Source organism: Chelmon rostratus, chromosome 24 (genome assembly GCF_017976325.1).
Source record: "Chelmon rostratus isolate fCheRos1 chromosome 24, fCheRos1.pri, whole genome shotgun sequence".
NCBI classification, from domain to species: Eukaryota; Metazoa; Chordata; class Actinopteri; order Chaetodontiformes; family Chaetodontidae; genus Chelmon; species Chelmon rostratus.
In genome coordinates, this window is record NC_055681.1 from 5,268,544 (window position 1) to 5,285,717 (window position 17,174).

Consider the following 17,174-nt stretch of genomic DNA (forward strand, 5'->3'; position numbering starts at 1 on the left):
ATGCAAACACTCACTGTCAAAAACATGCATCAGTTAATGTGACCAGCTGATCACTTAACAAATGGTAAATTCACCTGAAATTTAAAGAGAAGACCATATTATAGTGGAATCCAACCACGCAGATAGTTTTGGTTTAATTTATCGCTCAGATTTCTGCCTCCATCTCATTATCATGAAAAGCAAGAGTCTACAGTGAAATCTTGACTTGATGATGGCGCGACATGAAAAGCTGAAAAGTTACTGTAATTCTTGCCGGGGGGTAGATGAATCTGTGGATCAAATCATCATCGTTGCATCCATTGCTTTCCACCAAATTTTTCACTTTAGTGGTGGCACTACAGGAAAAGTCAGTAGGATTCATTCTGGATGACATTTTATGACGGTCTATCCAACACTTTCAGACACATCAGTCTGGAACAGAGCGCTGATCGCGAGGCTAAAAACTTATAGTAAAAAAAGTTTTTTCATGATTTGGGTGAACTGACCCTTCAAGCCATTTTCAAGGATCATAAAACCAAAAGTGAGAAGCTGTGATGTCAGCAGTAATCTTCCTAATCATTTCACAAGCACAGCAAGTCTAGTAGGTCAAAGCTGGTCTGTGTACTGAACTTTTACTTACTTCCTGTTCTTTTCATAATAAACTGCCTAACCTGAAGGTTTTATTCAAAACCTGTGTGATTATGTGGTTTCCTTAATTAGGATCCAACACATTGGTCTCAACACTAACCTGATTCAGCAGATCGGGATTGGCCACAACTCATGGTCGCCTACATGAGTTGAGTTCTCAGAATCAGTAGCTGGAGAGAAAAGTTGGATTGGTGCATCCATGTTTCTTATCTTGTTGTTCTTACTGATAGGAATGTTGGCCCCAGAAATGATCCTTCACTCAAAGGCAGTGTAAGTAAAAGTGGGCCTACATGCAGCAGAAACCAGGAGTACCACTCTGCACTACAGCCATAGTTACATGAAATACTGGAATATTAAATATCCAGACTCAAACAATGATGTCAAGCCGTTACAGTGTGTGTATGAACGTGAAAACAGACGGCAAAGAAGAAGAAAGTGAGCTGGTGTTAAGTGTGTTAAGTGGGACATCTCAGACAGACAGGCCATCCTCTCACAGGCACCCTTGTCTGCCAGGCAGGTGAGCCAGTGTCTCTTTATCCGTCTCACACACACACACACACACACACACACACACACACCTCTGCCAGCTCCTTCACGCCCCCCTGTGCCAGGTACGTCTACGTCCCGTCTTTGTGTGCAAATGAAAGCACGGCAGATCTGACGAGGAAGAAAATACACACACACACACACACACACACACACGCATGCCGCATTCTCACGGGGGGAAGAGGAGGGACGAGAGGAGGACAGGGAGAAGAAGAGGTGGCCTCGCCTTCCCTCTCATCCCGCAATCCAACACTTCTCCTCCTTTCGTTTGGTTCCATTCATTCGTCAGTTCTTTCCGTTTTGTGCCGTTCCATGTGCTGCTGCTCTGTCTCTGCCTCCGCTCTTCTCCCGTCCTCCCTTTCTTTGCGCTCCATCCTTTTTCTCCCCCATCGCATCGCTCTCTTTCTTTCCCATCCATCCTCTCGTTCTCCTCGCCTCGTTCCAGTTTCCAAGTGCTTGGACGGGGGCTTACTGCTCCGGTCACTGCTCAGGGAGTACGGTGAGCTAAAGTAGGCTCGGTGGAGAAGAACATCTCACACACACACACACACACACACACACACACACACACACACACACACTTTAACAAACAAACAGAAATGGGCCCTTTCTCTTGCTCCAATTTCAATTGTGTCTTGTTTGCTACCTGCATATGTCTCTACCTTCTCCAGATCCCAAAGCTTATCTGTACACGCAGCCTAGAAAGCATTATGAGAACTGGTCTGACATCATACGTATCCAAACACCAAGCGTTCAGAGATAAGCTTCCCTGCCACTATCGCAATCAGTTACTCAGCACTTGGGGCCAAGCAAAGTTCAGCACAACAGATTTACACTGAAGTTCAAACCAGTGGAGGAGAAATGGATCAATTATTCTTGCATCCGCCAATTATAAAAGTTATTGTGGCCTTGAGGATAAAATAAGCAATATGTAAGATGTTCTGTTCTTCCTCTGCTTCTATTCAACATCCATTTTTGTTTTTGTCATCGTCATCCTCACCACATCCTCATCATCATTGCATATTGATTTTGCCGCCGCTCTCCAGGCGTGCACTGACCTTTTGTGTGAGGTGCTCGTTCTTCAAGACTTCAAGAGGTGAGAATGATTGATGTCTAATCTTTCATATCCTCTGAAGATGTGTGTGTGCATGTGTGTAGAGTGTGTGTTTGGACGTGGGTGTGTGGGTTGGATGCTTAGGACCTCCTATCGTTAAGGAACCAAAGGTCCTCAGGGTATTAGAGCAGGAGATCAGGGAGTCAGCTCATGCACGCACACACGCAAACACACACTCACTTTTCCACACATTCACGCACATTGCGGTGTCTCGGCGACCTCTTGGTGAGTTCAGTGGCAAGGCGTGGTGAGAGTAGTCGTTTGAACCTGCAGATCTTAGAGATCACACACACACTAACAACCACACTCACGAATTAATGCTAAAAGAAGGAAACAGTTGAACCTTTTTCGCTCATGGGGGTTCAGGGGTTGGACTGGTGAAAGGAGAGCAGGGGAAACAGAGACCTGCAGGAAGTGACTTAGTTTGAGACTTTTGGAAAATCAGAGTGATGAGGATAAGAAAAGACACAGAAAGAGAAAAATTAGTGAGCAGTGGTGGGAAAGAGAAGCCTAAGTCTAAAAAAGCTGAAGCCAATCTACTTGCAAAGCTGAATTAATGACTTGTAATTACATGGAAATTAGTCTAATCATTAGGCTGGAGAAGTTCTGGACATCTAAATTCTTCCAGAACTCGACAAACTGACTCTGCTGATGAGGACCAAAAGCTCCAGAACAAGCTGTTTTCAAGGTCAACTGCTGTTTACAAGGTGAAGAACAAACTACCAACATCAAAACAAAGGAAAGTAAGAATAACTGACGATTTCTAACAACAGAAAACCAAGCTTGCTGCCATTTTTTAGCCCTTTTGCCCATGAAGTAACTCTCTTGTGCGGTCGTTTTGACAGCAGACACCATCAAACCTTGACTCATGTGGGCAAAAGCCCAGGCTGCACTTAATGTCACAGAATCACATCTTACCAAATAACGTCATACAACACACAGTAACAGGCAACACACCCTGTTACTGCAACACTGCACTTCTACAACAGCTGAATTTCTCCTCCTTTTATAAATATAACAACATATGATGTTAGTTAACGCTGTGTGAAGAAAGAAGAGGTGGAGGAGTAGACAAAGTACTTGCGATTGAGAAAAAACAACGAAGAGGGAAAGAATGACAGTTATGTAAAAGAGATGAAGACAGAGGAGGGGGAGTGAGGAAGAGGGGAGAGATGAAGGAAAAGAGAGGAGTCTTTAATGTGCGTGGGTCTTGTAAGGTCAGACGGGGGCTGGGGAGGGGGGGGAAAGGTTACAGGAAAGGTTACCATTATTTATTTAATCACTGATCCATCAGACGCAGCACGCACACACACACAAACTCAAATTCTCTCTCACATACACATATCTCCCCTTCACTCACGGATGAAGATTCAGAATGTCACAACATCAGGGTGATTTTCCTCTCTCAGCCTGTTCATTTACCTGCATGCTAGCGCTCCTGTCATTTCAGACCCTGCCACTCCCTCCTGATCAGCATTAACCCCTGCTCCTGCTCATCTGACTGCCCCACCCTCCTGCTCACCTATTCCCACTTCCCTCATAATGCCAGTATATACAGTGTACCAGCTGATTTCCATCTGTTCCCTGTCAGATCGTCTTATCTGGCGAAGCAGTCCAGCCACTTCATCTGCCTGCCCGTTTCCTGCCTGCACCTTGGACTTCTGCCTTTTGGCCTGTCCACTATTTCATCCCTGTCTACTTCGTTTTTTGTTGTGCTTTTGAGCCTGAACCTGTGATTCTATACATCACCTACACTAAGAAGTAGACAGACGAACAAGAGACAAAACTAAATGTATTCTCTGCTCAAGGAAATACGCAAGGAAGCACTGAAGCATCTTTCTTTCTTGCATCTTTTTCGCTTTCTGTGTGTTTAGACAGTTCACATAATATTGTTAAAACTATGGGTGCACTCAAATACAGTTGGCAGCTTCTAGCACTAAACTTATAAGGTATGAGGAGTTGAGAGAAAGTGTTTTGCTATGAGTATTATTATAATGGTTGTTATTCGCTGTGAATTATGCAGATTATGGGAGCTGTCAGCACATTTGGGTTTTGTCTTTGACCAATCTTGATTTTTGGCGAAGGTATAATGACAAAATTGTCATTGTTTTCTTTGCAGCCAACAGAGTGCTTTAGCGGCTTTTGTTGTCCACAACATATTGAGAACATTTGGGAAATTCAATTACAAACATTGTTTCTACTGCATTCATCCAAAAGTAGGTCAGTTTTTCATATTAATATTGATACCGAATTGAGTTTTTCTGCAGTGTAGTTTCATTTCCAATGTTTTTCTCCATCGCCTAACAAAGCCTCACTGAACTTGAACTTATTGGACAGCTGCAGAAACGGCCAGTTACTACTCCTGCGACCACAACTGCATTTTGTGAACTTTCCAGTGTATTTTTGGCCCAATTCCCTGTTGGATTTCTAACCCTACCTGATACTGACATGAGCGCTGGGTTTCCTGGAACGTGTAAAGAGGCTCACCAAGACTAAAGAGAATAGGAGAGTGGTGCACCGCCTGTGCATGCAAAGGAACACTCATGAAATATGGAAGACTCTGGAATAGTCAATGTAATTAATGTTAGCGTTGAAACAAAACGTCCACCCCTGCTGTCATATCGCTTGTTTCGCGCACACACATACACACACACCTTATCCAGGAGACAGAGGGTCGGGTAGATGGATGTAAAGGATGATGGGAGGATGAAAGTGCCACACTCCTTTTTTTTCCCCTGCCGTCTGTGGCGGGGAATGCCCCGAGGCAAGATTTAACAGAGGGAAGAGACAGAGAGAGGAAGTGAAGGGTAGAAAAAAGGGACGCTAAAAAGGGAGGTGTCTCAGTGACAACGCCAACCCCACCACGGTCTCCTCCCCCCTCTCAATCCCTCCATGTCTCCGTTCTCAGTTGCCTCGCTTGAGGCCTCACTAGCCCTTTGCAGGGTGTGACCTTGGTGGTCACTGAGCTGGTGTGAACATGCAAGAAACCAGCCATATGGGTGAGACAGAGCGAGAAATGGATGTAGAGATTCAAGGAGAGAGCCATCTAATCCTTGATTTGTCTCTGTGTCTTCTCTCCCCCTCCTCTCTCTCACACACACACGCCGTCTGGGCTACATATGTGCTCCTTCACCCCTATCTCTTGGCCTGGGCCGAGGCCAGTGGCCCTGCCACCTTACCCAGGGCAAGGGCTGCATATGTTGGGAAGGTGGGTACGGCAGAGGGGGGGAGATGGGCTGGGTGGGCAGCAGATGGCTGAGCCCTAAGGCCTCCGCTGGTGTGGCCGGTGGTGAGTGCGTATGCATGTTGTCGGGGTGGGAGGTAGGTGTGTGTGTGTGTGCGTGTTGGAGGTGTGTGTGGGTAGGTGGTAAGAGTGTCCGTCTGTGTGTGTGTGGCTGTGCAGGTTTTCTGCTTGGAAGGATGGATGGAGGGGCACCAGTGCAGAAGAGCTTCTTCTGGTCACGGTGAGAGAAAAGGGAGAGGGGAGAGAGACAGAAGGGAAGGAGGGATGGAGAAAGAGAATGTAGAGATGAATCGAACACAGCTGAACAGCGAGAAGCGCTACCTGTCTTAACCAAACCATTGCCCTCATTATTCGTCACACACACTGTGAGCAGCAGCAGCAGATCCAGGCAATTTAAAGGCGTCTACTTTGATTCACTCTTAAATGTTCATGCAAGTCATTCACAAATTCATTTTATGTCATGGGTTTCTCTTGTTTCTTTACTATAGGCTTCTCCAAAATGGTATTTGAGATGTTGGTGGTTCGCAGTGCAAGTTTGGCTTTGTCTCACTTTACAGTAAAGATAAATGTTCTACAGCTGTACCTATCATATAATTGGTATTTATATCTAGATTTATGTTATTCAAATGAAAAAAAAGAAAAAGAAGCAAAACCCTGGCCGAAAGAAATGCTAAATTTAAATCTAAAAATGATAAGAAACCCCTCTCCAGAAAAATGGTTGAATCTTAAATAACCACTGTTTATGTTTGGTACCAAAGCAGTAAGAAACATACTGTCTCATTAAGCGGGGAAAAGGAAGACTAGGAACAACTAACAGTTTAACTTCCTTTAACACAATTGTGATCTTTTCTGAACCGTTAACAAGCTTTTCAGTTAATGCCAGCAGACTTTAGCAATCATTTATTTGCCACGTACAACCAGGATTTTTCTCTTTACAAACTATGAGCAGAGAGAATTCAATCTCACATGTTGTTTCAGAAGGCAGACCAATGAGCATATGCTTTAACAGTGTCTTCAACATGACCCAGAATTCATTCATGCACTGGCTTTGTTTTTTTGGCCGCATTACCTCTAATATGTGCACGCTTTTAGTACGCAATTTCAGTCTGTAACTATGACAACTACTATCCAGAAAGGCCTGTACAAAATGCAAATACATTCAGTAGTTACTGCTAAAAAATAATGTGATATATGGTATCAAAAACAGGGTTTGATATTATGAAAATTGTAGGAATTGTATCTTTAACCAAGCAGCTTTAGTTGCATAAATGTAGTCTGCCTTAATCTATGGGTCATTTTGGACAAAAAAAAAAAAAAAGCTAAATATTTTGGCATTCTTGAAAACAGAAGTAATGACAGTTCTTCTTTTTGAAACAATCATCTCTGAAATTACAGGATTTCCTTATGAAAAGTTTCATTTTCTAAACCATCAATTATTGACAAGTGTTTTGTTTTTCTCGCTGTGTTGGATAAAGCTTTGTGAAGACTGTGTGTTAGGTCGGTGGCGTGGCGTGGGTGAGAAATGTCCTTGTTATTCTTTTGTGTGTTTGTTGAATATTTGCATTCATTCATGGAAGCATGCAGACGTATTGTCCGAGTGTATGCGTGTGTGTGCTCAATGTGTGTGTGTGTGTGTGTGAATGGCCTCTGGCGCCCTGTCTCCTCTCTGCCCTCCAAGGAGGTGAGAGAAAACGTCTACGCCGCCCTTCCCAACATGTGGGACGGAGACAGGGAGGCAGAAGATATCAGTTTTGTCCTTCATCTCTCCCATAATCCCCCTCTTCTGCTCCATTACAGACAACGAGAGTGTCCCGAAGACGCTTGCAGGTATGACACAGCTGCCACGCTCTGAATCACACACACACACACACACACACACACACCTTGCAGGTATGGGCCAGTTGCCATGCTCTAGATAATTGGCTGTTGAGGGTGCAACTTGTTAGCCAGCCACAGCTGACATGCCAGACACACACACACACAGACACACACACACACACACAAAAATTACAAGAGCCAAGAACTGAACAACCAAGGATGCAGTGATGACTCCATCTTCTTTCTTTCTGTATTTCTTCCTTCTTTTCTGGCATTTGAACCCTTTCTCTCAGTCAACTCATCCCTCTTTCGCATTTTTTCCTGTCTTTATCACTTCTCTGTCTCTCTCAGACAGATGGGTCGGCCTGCTGCTCCTGATGTTTCTATTAAAATGACATTACCAACCATAAAAACTTGGATCGTCCGGCGGCCCATTCATAACCATTTAGCCCACACCTGTTTGGCAGAAACGTGTGTGTGTACATCGTTTGTGTGTGACTAAGACTTGTCAAAAGGAGGCGACTGTAACGTGCTGGACTCACACCTTCATCACCCATAGACACACACACCCCACAGACTCCCAGAAGGTCATCCCCTCAGAGAATGTCTGTTTGAAGCAAGGACCTCTGTCGCGAGCTGCTGGAGGCCTGATTCACTGTCATGTGTTAGTGTGTGGATATTTGCATACCTATGCTTATGTGTGTGGGTGCATGTGTGTTTTTCTAGTGTCTGAGTGGCCTGCGTCTCACATAAAGCCACAAAAGTGTAAAATGGGGATTTATGTTTGTATTGTGCATGTATGCTTTTAAGTCTAATCACTTATGTACTTTATGTGGACTTCTGTCTTTTCTGCAAGTCTGCTCATGCAAGAGTGTGTGTGTGTGTGTACGTGCATGTGTGTGTGAGTGTGTGTGTGTGTGTGTGTGAAAATTAAGCACCACAGGCTGTGATGGTCCATGCCTCCTGGTAATGGATACTAATGGCCCTGGGCAGGCCTCCATGGAGCAGGGGGGTAGATTTGTCTGTTTGACCCCATCCTGCTGCCCTCACCGTTGGAGGGGAGGGCCTGAGGGGTGGGAGGCCCTGTGGGGGTCTGGGTCACCATCAGCATGCATAACACTCAACATAAACACACACTGTTAGCTGTGTAAGAGACAGTGGAGGCACGCAGGCTCACATCACACACACCGCAAGGTTAGAAAAGCTTCTGAGATGACTAGAGAGGAACAGCAGCATGATTTTTTTTAAGCAGTCTGAAAATATCTGTGACAGTACTTCATATAGATAAAGTGTTTTTTATACGCTCAGTATGAACTTCAGCATTCAACTGTGTATTCAAAGAAAAAAAAAGATAAAACCTCTTTTCCAAACCATCCTTTCTAAAGAGCACCTCTTAGAAAAAGACGCTCGGCTTGTTGGATCTTTAAAGTGTCATTCCATCAATAAAATGTGAGGGACACAGGTGCAGATGCATACTGTACACACAAGCCATTTTAGTAGGTATCTCTGCTGCATCCTTTTTAAAGTGGCTGTCATGTATGGTTAAAGTTCAAGTGCATAATATTGCCAACTGCGCATGTGTGACGCAGCCCTGAGTCTCATGATGCACTACGCGCGAGACACTCATGTCAGTCAGCCTAGCAGTCTGTACGAGTCAGCGATGTCATGCTAAGTGTGTTCAATAAACACCATCGTTAGTAATACAATGTCGTCCGCGTCGCGTTACTTGATGATGTAAACGCCACATGGTGTCAGAAGAAAACTGGATGGAAGCGACACGTCGGACGTGAGAAAAAAAAGAAACCGAATTGTGCATCGCCATGGCAAAGTTTACTCCACCGGAGCAGTTTGATTTCTCAAAGCCCGAAGCATGGCCTGACTGGAAGCTAAGATTCGGCAGGTATCGCATAGCTTCACGGCTTACGGAGGAAGAGGAAAATGTGCAGGTAAATGCATTGATTTATTCCATGGGAGCGGAGGCTGAGCACATATTCAAGGCTTTCACGTTTACTAATGCAGCAGATGCAGATGTGTACGCCGTGGTAATGGCTAAATTCGACGAACACTTCATTCCGAAACGAAATGTGATCTATGAGCGTGCTAAGTTTCACTCAAGAGTTCAACAGCCAGGCGAAAGTGTGGAAGCCTTCGTCAGGCAACTGTATGAGCTAGCTGAAAACTGTGATTTTGGAGCATTAAAGGAAGAGCAAATGCGAGATCGCATAGTGATTGGAATTCGTGATAAACAAGTGTCACAAAGACTGCAAATGAAAAGTGATTTAACACTGAAAACTGCCATTGAAACAGCAAGGCACTGTGAGTTGATCAAGTCTCAGAATACTGAGAGGGGGCACGGCGCTGAGCACGTGGACAATGTGAAGTCGGTGAGGAAAACTGAACAAAAGAAATATGGGCACATGACAAAGGTAAATAAAAAGTCGAAAAAAGGAGCGTGCACAAGATGTGGGCGTAATCACATGGAGGCCGAGCAGTGCCATGCAAAAGGAAAAAAATGCATGAAGTGCAATAAAATTGGGCACTTTGCAGCAGTATGCTATTCAAAGGCTGTGCAGGAAATAACAGAAGCTGATGATGAGGAATTATTGTTCTTGGGCTCAGTAGAGCTAAAACAAAAAGATGCATCAATTGCAGAGGATGAGCCACCATGGCGAACCACTCTAACTGTAGCAGATACGCCAGTCTCATTTAAAATAGATTCCGGTGCAGACACTTCAATTATGTCTGAAGCCACATACGAAACACTACGAAGCAAGCCTCTACTTAGTGAAGTAAAGAACACCCTGCAGAGCCCAGGTGGCACAGTGGCCACAAGGGGGCAGTTTATGGCTAAACTAAAAGCCAATGTCAGTGGGCAACTGAAAAATTGCTGCTTTCGTGTAGTAGTTGTCAAAACTAATGGGGAAAATCTCCTAAGCAGAACAGTGGCAACCAGGCTGGGCCTAATAAAGCGCATTGAAGAGATTAACATATTCAGCGGCCCAGGCATCCTGAAAGGTGAACCAGTGAAAATCACACTGAAAGAAGGCGCAGAGCCATACAGCGTCGCTGCGCCACGGCGAGTACCGATTCCACTACTCCCTAGGGTCGAAAAGGAGTTAAAGAGAATGGAGTCAATGGGCGTAATAGAAAAAGTAACCGACCCGACTGAATGGTGCGCTCCAATGGTACCGGTCATGAAAAAGAGTGGCAAAATAAGGATTTGTGCCGACCTGAAAAAGCTTAACGAAAATGTGAAACGTGAGAAGTTCATCTTACCTACCTTGGATGACATACTGCCCAAGTTAGCAAACAGTACTGTGTTCTCCAGCTTAGACGCTGAGAGCGGTTTTTGGCAAATTCCTCTAGAAGAGAACAGTGCACGTCTGACCACCTTCATATCGCCCTGGGGCAGATACTGTTATAAGCGGCTACCGTTTGGGATCACATCGGCGCCTGAAATATTTCAGCGAAAGATGTTTGACCTACTGCAAGGGCACGAGGGGACAGTCGTGTATATGGACGACATATTGGTGTTTGGAGAAACACAAGAAATACACGATCAGAGGCTAAAGCAAGTCATGGAGACCATCGCCGCCGCAGGTCTACGACTCAACAAGGAGAAATGCAAGCTTAGCCAACCAGCGCTGGACTTCCTGGGACAGGTTGTGACCAAGGACGGCATAGCCCCTAACCCAGAGAGGGTCAAAGCCATAACAGCAATGGAACCACCTCAGAACGTGAGTGAGCTGAGACGGCTTCTTGGCATGGTGAACTACTTGGGTCGTTACCTGCCAAATCTATCCACCGTGCTACAGCCGCTCAACGAGCTTCTCAAGAGCGACAGAGATTGGTGCTGGGGTCCACAGCAAGACAGAGCGTTCACAGAAGTGAAACAGCTAATCTCATCAGCACCAGTCTTGGAGTTCTTCGATCCGGCAAAGCCAACCGTCGTCAGTGCAGACGCAAGCAGTTACGGGCTCGGGGGAGTCCTCCTGCAGAGCCATGATGGGGCCCTGAAGCCTGTTGCGTTCTGTTCGCGTACGCTGAGTGATGCTGAGAAGAGATACGCTCAGATCGAAAAGGAGTGCCTTGCGGGAGTGTGGGCCTCTGAGCGTTTCTACCAGTATCTCTGCGGCCTAGAGAGGTACAAATTACTTACAGACCACAAACCACTGGTAACTCTAATCAACTCAAAAGACCTTGATACAGCACCACTTCGTTGCCAACGCCTGCTCATTAGGCTAATGAAGTTTAACCCAGTCGCAGAATATGTTCCAGGCAAACACCTAGTTGTCGCGGACACGTTGTCTAGGCAACCCATGGCAGATACCAATCCAGGTGACCTAGAAGCGGAGGTGAAAGCATACGTGGACTCGGTGGAGGAAGACCTGAGAGTGAGGAAGCCGGTTATCGAGCAAATAAAAGACCAAACAAGAACAGACGCCGAGCTCCAGAGTGTCCTCAAGTATGTCCATAAGGGGTGGCCTGAACACATGAAGGGTGTAGCTGTCAGAGCAACCACCTACTTCAAAGACCGTGGCTCACTCAGTGAGGCCAATGGATTGCTGCGACGTGGCAAGCAGATCTTGATTCCCAGCAGTATGAGAAACTACATGTTGCAGAAGATTCACGAGGGTCACCAAGGCCTTACCAAGTGCCGTGAACGGTACAATGGCGCTGTGTGGTGGCCAGGCATCGCCAGTGATGTAAAGAAGCTTGTGATGTCATGTAAGCATTGCAACATTCATAGACCGAGCCAGAACAGAGAACCGTTGATCTCCACACCATTGCCTGATCTACCATGGCAAAAGCTTGCAGCTGACCTGTGCGAGTTCAAAGGTCGTCACTACTTAATCGTGATAGACTATTTCTCCAGATGGCTCGAGATCCTAGATCTACCGAAGACAAACTCAGAAACAGTCATACAGAAACTGAAAAGCATCTTCACACGCTATGGTATTCCAGAGGAGCTCATGACAGATAACGGTCCTCAGTTCTCAGCCGAACAGTTCAGAAACTTTACTGCTGAGTATGACTTCCAGCATGTTACTTCAAGCCCTCATTTTCCACAATCCAACGGAATGGCTGAACGAGCTGTGAAGACGGCAAAGTGGATTCTCAAGCAAGACAACCCTCACCTTGCTCTCCTGAGTTACCGCTCAACACCAACAGAGCCAACTAGGCAGAGTCCCGCCAAGTTGCTAATGGGTCGAGAAATCCGTACAACACTTCCCGTACTCAAAGAGAGCTTGCGGCCAATGTGGCCAAATCTAGAGACTGTAAAGAAAAACGACGCAAAAGCAAAGCAGTCCTACGAGAAGTACTACAACCGCAGGTACTCCGCCAAGCCCCTACCACCACTCTCCATCGGTGACAAAGTCAGAGTGAAGATCGACGGAGAAAAGGCTTGGACAACACCAGCAACTGTGCAGCGCCAGGAGGCTGCACCGCGTTCCTTTACACTGGAGACGGAGCGAGGAGACACACCGCGACGGAACCGGCGCCACATCCGGCTGGTCAACCAGGAGCTGTCATCACCTCGAAAGATGGATGTTCCTCAGCCGACGGAGCAAGATGGACAGCATGAGCCAGCAGAGCTGGACGTACCCGCCGCCAGCGCTCCTGCTGACGTCCCTGATTCTCCTGAACACCCGACTCCGGTCGTCACCAGGTTTGGTCGGAGTGTTAAGCCAAACCCAAGGTATGCTACTTAGTTGAGATGATGAACAAAAGGGCAGAATAAATCCCTTCTCATCTCAAGGGTCCGTGGTAGTCTACCCACACCCTTAGAAAAAAAAAAAACAGGACATTGAAAAAAAAAAAATGATAAAGAATTGTAAAAAAAAAAAAAAACTTGTGAAAAAACTGTTGTAAGAAAAAAAAAAAACAAGAAACTTTTGGAAGAATTTTGTTTATTAAGTAATGACTGAGTTAAGTGAGTATACAAGAGAACGTATAGTTTAAAGTTTAATGCCAACAGCGAATGTTTGTATAGTGTATGTTTACTATACTTGAAAAGGGGGGGAGATGTCATGTATGGTTAAAGTTCAAGTGCATAATATTGCCAACTGCGCATGTGTGACGCAGCCCTGAGTCTCATGATGCACTACGCGCGAGACACTCATGTCAGTCAGCCTAGCAGTCTGTACGAGTCAGCGATGTCATGTTAAGTGTGTTCAATAAACACCATCGTTAGTAATACAATGTCGTCCGCGTCGCGTTACTTGATGATGTAAACGCCACAGTGGCCACTTGTTTTTTTCACGGCATGCCTTTTTAAAACGCAGAAGCCCTTTGGAAGTGAACAGCACAAAGGGCTTTCAGGGAGCTAAATGTGTGGAAATTGTCCCATAGAACTTCGTTCTTTATGTGTAAATGGAGGATCATTTAGCTTGATGTGAATGCATTTCAAGGACTGGAAGTTCTGCAAGTTATTAAGATGTTTTTGTTTCCTTTGTGCATTTCAGATTTGCAGTTGTTATCAGTTTTAGCCCAATGTAGTTGATTTCAGCTAAAGCATAAACATGTGGGGGGATGTAAAGTGAGTGTAACTACTGGACATTGGAGCAAAATGTCTAGAAGGACAAAAGATGTAGCAATGTTGGAAAGGTTTCTGAGATCCATTGTGCACTTGTCATGTGCCACTGATTAAGGCTTTCTGCAGAAAAGTGACATTCTGTTGTCTGTGCCTGTTAAGGTTTTGAAGAGCAACCAACCTCCATGCCAAGAGTAGCTAAATTTGGTCTTCCCTTTTCTCCTTCTATCTCCAAGTAGGTGAATGTCAAAAGGAGGGGAGCAGTTCAGGTAAACAGGGCTCTCAGGGGAGATGTGACCTTTGGGTTCGCAGTCAGGGGGACAAAAAGGAGAGGGAAGGGAGGGAGGCCGAGCGCAGAGAACAGGGCTGAGTGCAGGGAAAGTAGAGGAATGAAAAAGCATAAAACAAGAAGACAAGAAGAGCAAAAATAAAGGGATGAAGACATAAGAAAAAAGACAGCGAGAGGGGGGAGTGGAAATGGGAAGGGCAGAAATAAAAGGAGCCTGCAACCTTCACCTTCAGAAAGCACGTTTAAAATGTTTTAAACGATGGTCATGATGCTAACCAGATGGTATTAAAGGACCCCTTTCAAACCAAAGCATGTGTCAAAGACTTAAAGGTCCAGTGTGGAGGATATAGTGGCATCTAGTGGTGAGGCTGCAGATTGCAACCAACTGAATACCCCTCGCCTCACCCTCCCTTTCCAAGCATGTAGGAGAACCTACGATGGCTGCGAAACTCTACTGTCTGTTACATGCTACTGTAGCAGCATGGCGGTGCAACGTGGCGGACTCCGGTAACAGAGCGGAACAGTGGTCATTTAAAGGTGCCCCTTTATGTCAGGTGGCACTTTAGAGCAATATTTTTAATGAATGGGTCCACGTTTTGTTTGTGTTATGTGTAAAGAACCACAGAAATATGCCAACAAAGGCAAGGAAGAAGAGGCTGCAGGCAAGCAGACACAAATGATGAATGATTTAAAAGATGAACAAAACAATCAGCTTTACAAATGTTTCATGAGAAATAAAATCTGCTTAACACATTTGGCCTCAAGGATACACACAATGTGTTTCTGTAAACATAATGTTTGTTTGTTTAGAAAACTCCACAGAGCATCTTTAAACTTGGGATTTTGACTCTATTCTGGATCAACTGTTTTCCTTGCGTGCAAAGTGCTTTAAATGCAAGAACAAAAATCTGCATCTCTGTCTTACATCTCCTTGACATCACCTAACCATTGAGGCTTGTCGGCTGTGATGAATGAAATCTGTGTGTGAGAGCACCCCCCATCAGCGGTAATATAAAAGGCATGGGTATTTTATCTTAAAGCCAAAAGCTGAAGGATTTAATTGCGGCGCGCTCTTCAAATCAAATTCTTCAAGATGACTGTAAAAATAATGCCACATCATATGTGCCATCTGCCCACAGCAGGAAAGGTTGTGTGTCTTAACTCATCAGTAAGGCAATATTCAGATCGATGTCTCCTCTCCACAGGTAACTGCCACTGCTCATAAGGCTGACTCTCTTCGGGAGGCTCAGTGTGGGAATTGTTAGAGGAGAACAAAAGTGGCAGATTCTCTCTTGGAGCTCTCTATTCTAGCTCCATAGTCCCATCTTTTCCTCTCCCTGGTGTCACATCTCATGCTAAAACTTTTTCTTCTTCTTTGGTTACCTTTTCTCTACATTCCTCCTCTCTTTCACTTCATTCTCTGACTCCTGTTCTCTCTCTGTCTCTCTACCCCTGTGTCTCCCAGCGTGGCAGGCAGACATCGGCAGCCCTGGGGAAGTGCTTCGCTGTGGGAAGGAGCCTTGGCTTTAAGTGGCTCTAAGTGGCTCTCGCTGTTTGTCTCTTTAGTTGTTTATTTTCTCCTTCGCTCGCCCCAGGCAGGGAGGAGAGAGGGACACTTAGCGTCGGGAAAAACACAGCGTGGCCAGGCAGGGAGGTTTAATACTGCTTAGTAGCCTGCAGAGTTTACAAGAGAGGGAGGCACAGACAGACAAAGTGCAAGTGTGTGTAAGTTTACTCTGTGTGTGTGTCATTTTACCATTAGAAATGTTATAAAGATATCAGAGGGCTTGTGTGCGTTTGAATATGTTTCTGTAATTATAGTGTGTGTGCATGTGTGTGTGTTTGTATTGACAAAGCCGAAAGGTCCAGGTATGACCTTCTAAGATGACATTATTTTCCATTGATTTGCCTCTGTTTCATATTTTGTCTCACTGGGACTACTGTACCAACAATCGCCCTCTATTGTTCTGTTTTTAAAGACAAACAGCTACTTAACGGCCCCTCATGAAAAAGGTGAAACTGTTGTGTTTTTGGTCAATGGCTCAAATCAGGCCTGGAAATTTAAACCTGACCCACGCTAAAGGCCAAGTGTTTTTGTTCAAACTCAACCCAAAATACCAACAATGTATTTTATGAGCTGAAGCCAAACTGAGGCCCCAAAATGTTAATAACTTGTGTCAAGCTGCCAATGACAGTGGGATGAACTAAAGTGAAAAGTGTCATGTTCTTGTCATGTGGGAGGGCAGATTAGCATGACTTCATCTTGCTGCTGTTTACTGGAGAACTCAGAGAGTTGTGAGAGAGTATGATTGCAGAGTATGATTGCACAGTTGGTTGTGTGACCATCCAAAAATGACTGAAAATTGGATGCATTTACATTTTTTAGAAAACATCAGAGCCTTCTCAGTCGCAATTATGACTTGGATGTTAAAGTCAGAAGTCTTGGAAATCAGAAAATGGTACATTAACTCCCACATGAGAAAAAAGGCTTAAGATCCAATTATATCATTCTGTGTTTGAGTCCTGCTGTGTAGCTAAAATAAGGGTTAGGGTTAAAAAATTTTCTACAAGAATGTCAATGTCCTCACCAGAAAAACGAATGAATTAACGTTTAGGCCGACTTTTTCAAGTAGGATATTGTGACCGGTATACACTCACCGGCCACTTTATTAGGTACACCTGTCCAACTGCTCGTTAACACAAATTTCTCATCATCCAATCACATGGCAGCAACTCAATGCATTTAGGCATGTAGACATGGTTAAGACGATCTGCTGCAGTTCAAACCGAGCATCAGAATGGGGAATAAAGGTGATTTAAGTGACTTTGAACATGGCATGGTTGTTGGTGCCAGACGGGCTGGTCTGAGTATTTCAGAAACTGCTGATCTACTGGGATTTTCACACACAACCATCTCTAGCGTTTACAGAGAATGGTCCGAAAAGAGAACATATCTAGTGAGCGGCAGTTCTGTGGGCGAAAATGCTTTGTTGATGCCAGA

At 45.0% G+C, this 17,174-nt stretch overlaps 1 protein-coding gene across 1 annotated transcript; it reads left to right on the plus strand.

Moving 5' to 3' along the window:
• The first annotated feature begins 10,087 nt into the window (after positions 1–10,087).
• Positions 10,088–13,063, plus strand: LOC121627681 (uncharacterized protein K02A2.6-like). Its single transcript, XM_041966708.1, has one exon. The coding sequence runs from the start codon at positions 10,088–10,090 to the stop codon at positions 13,061–13,063; it is 2,976 nt and encodes a 991-aa protein (XP_041822642.1).
• Positions 13,064–17,174: the final 4,111 nt, after the last annotated feature.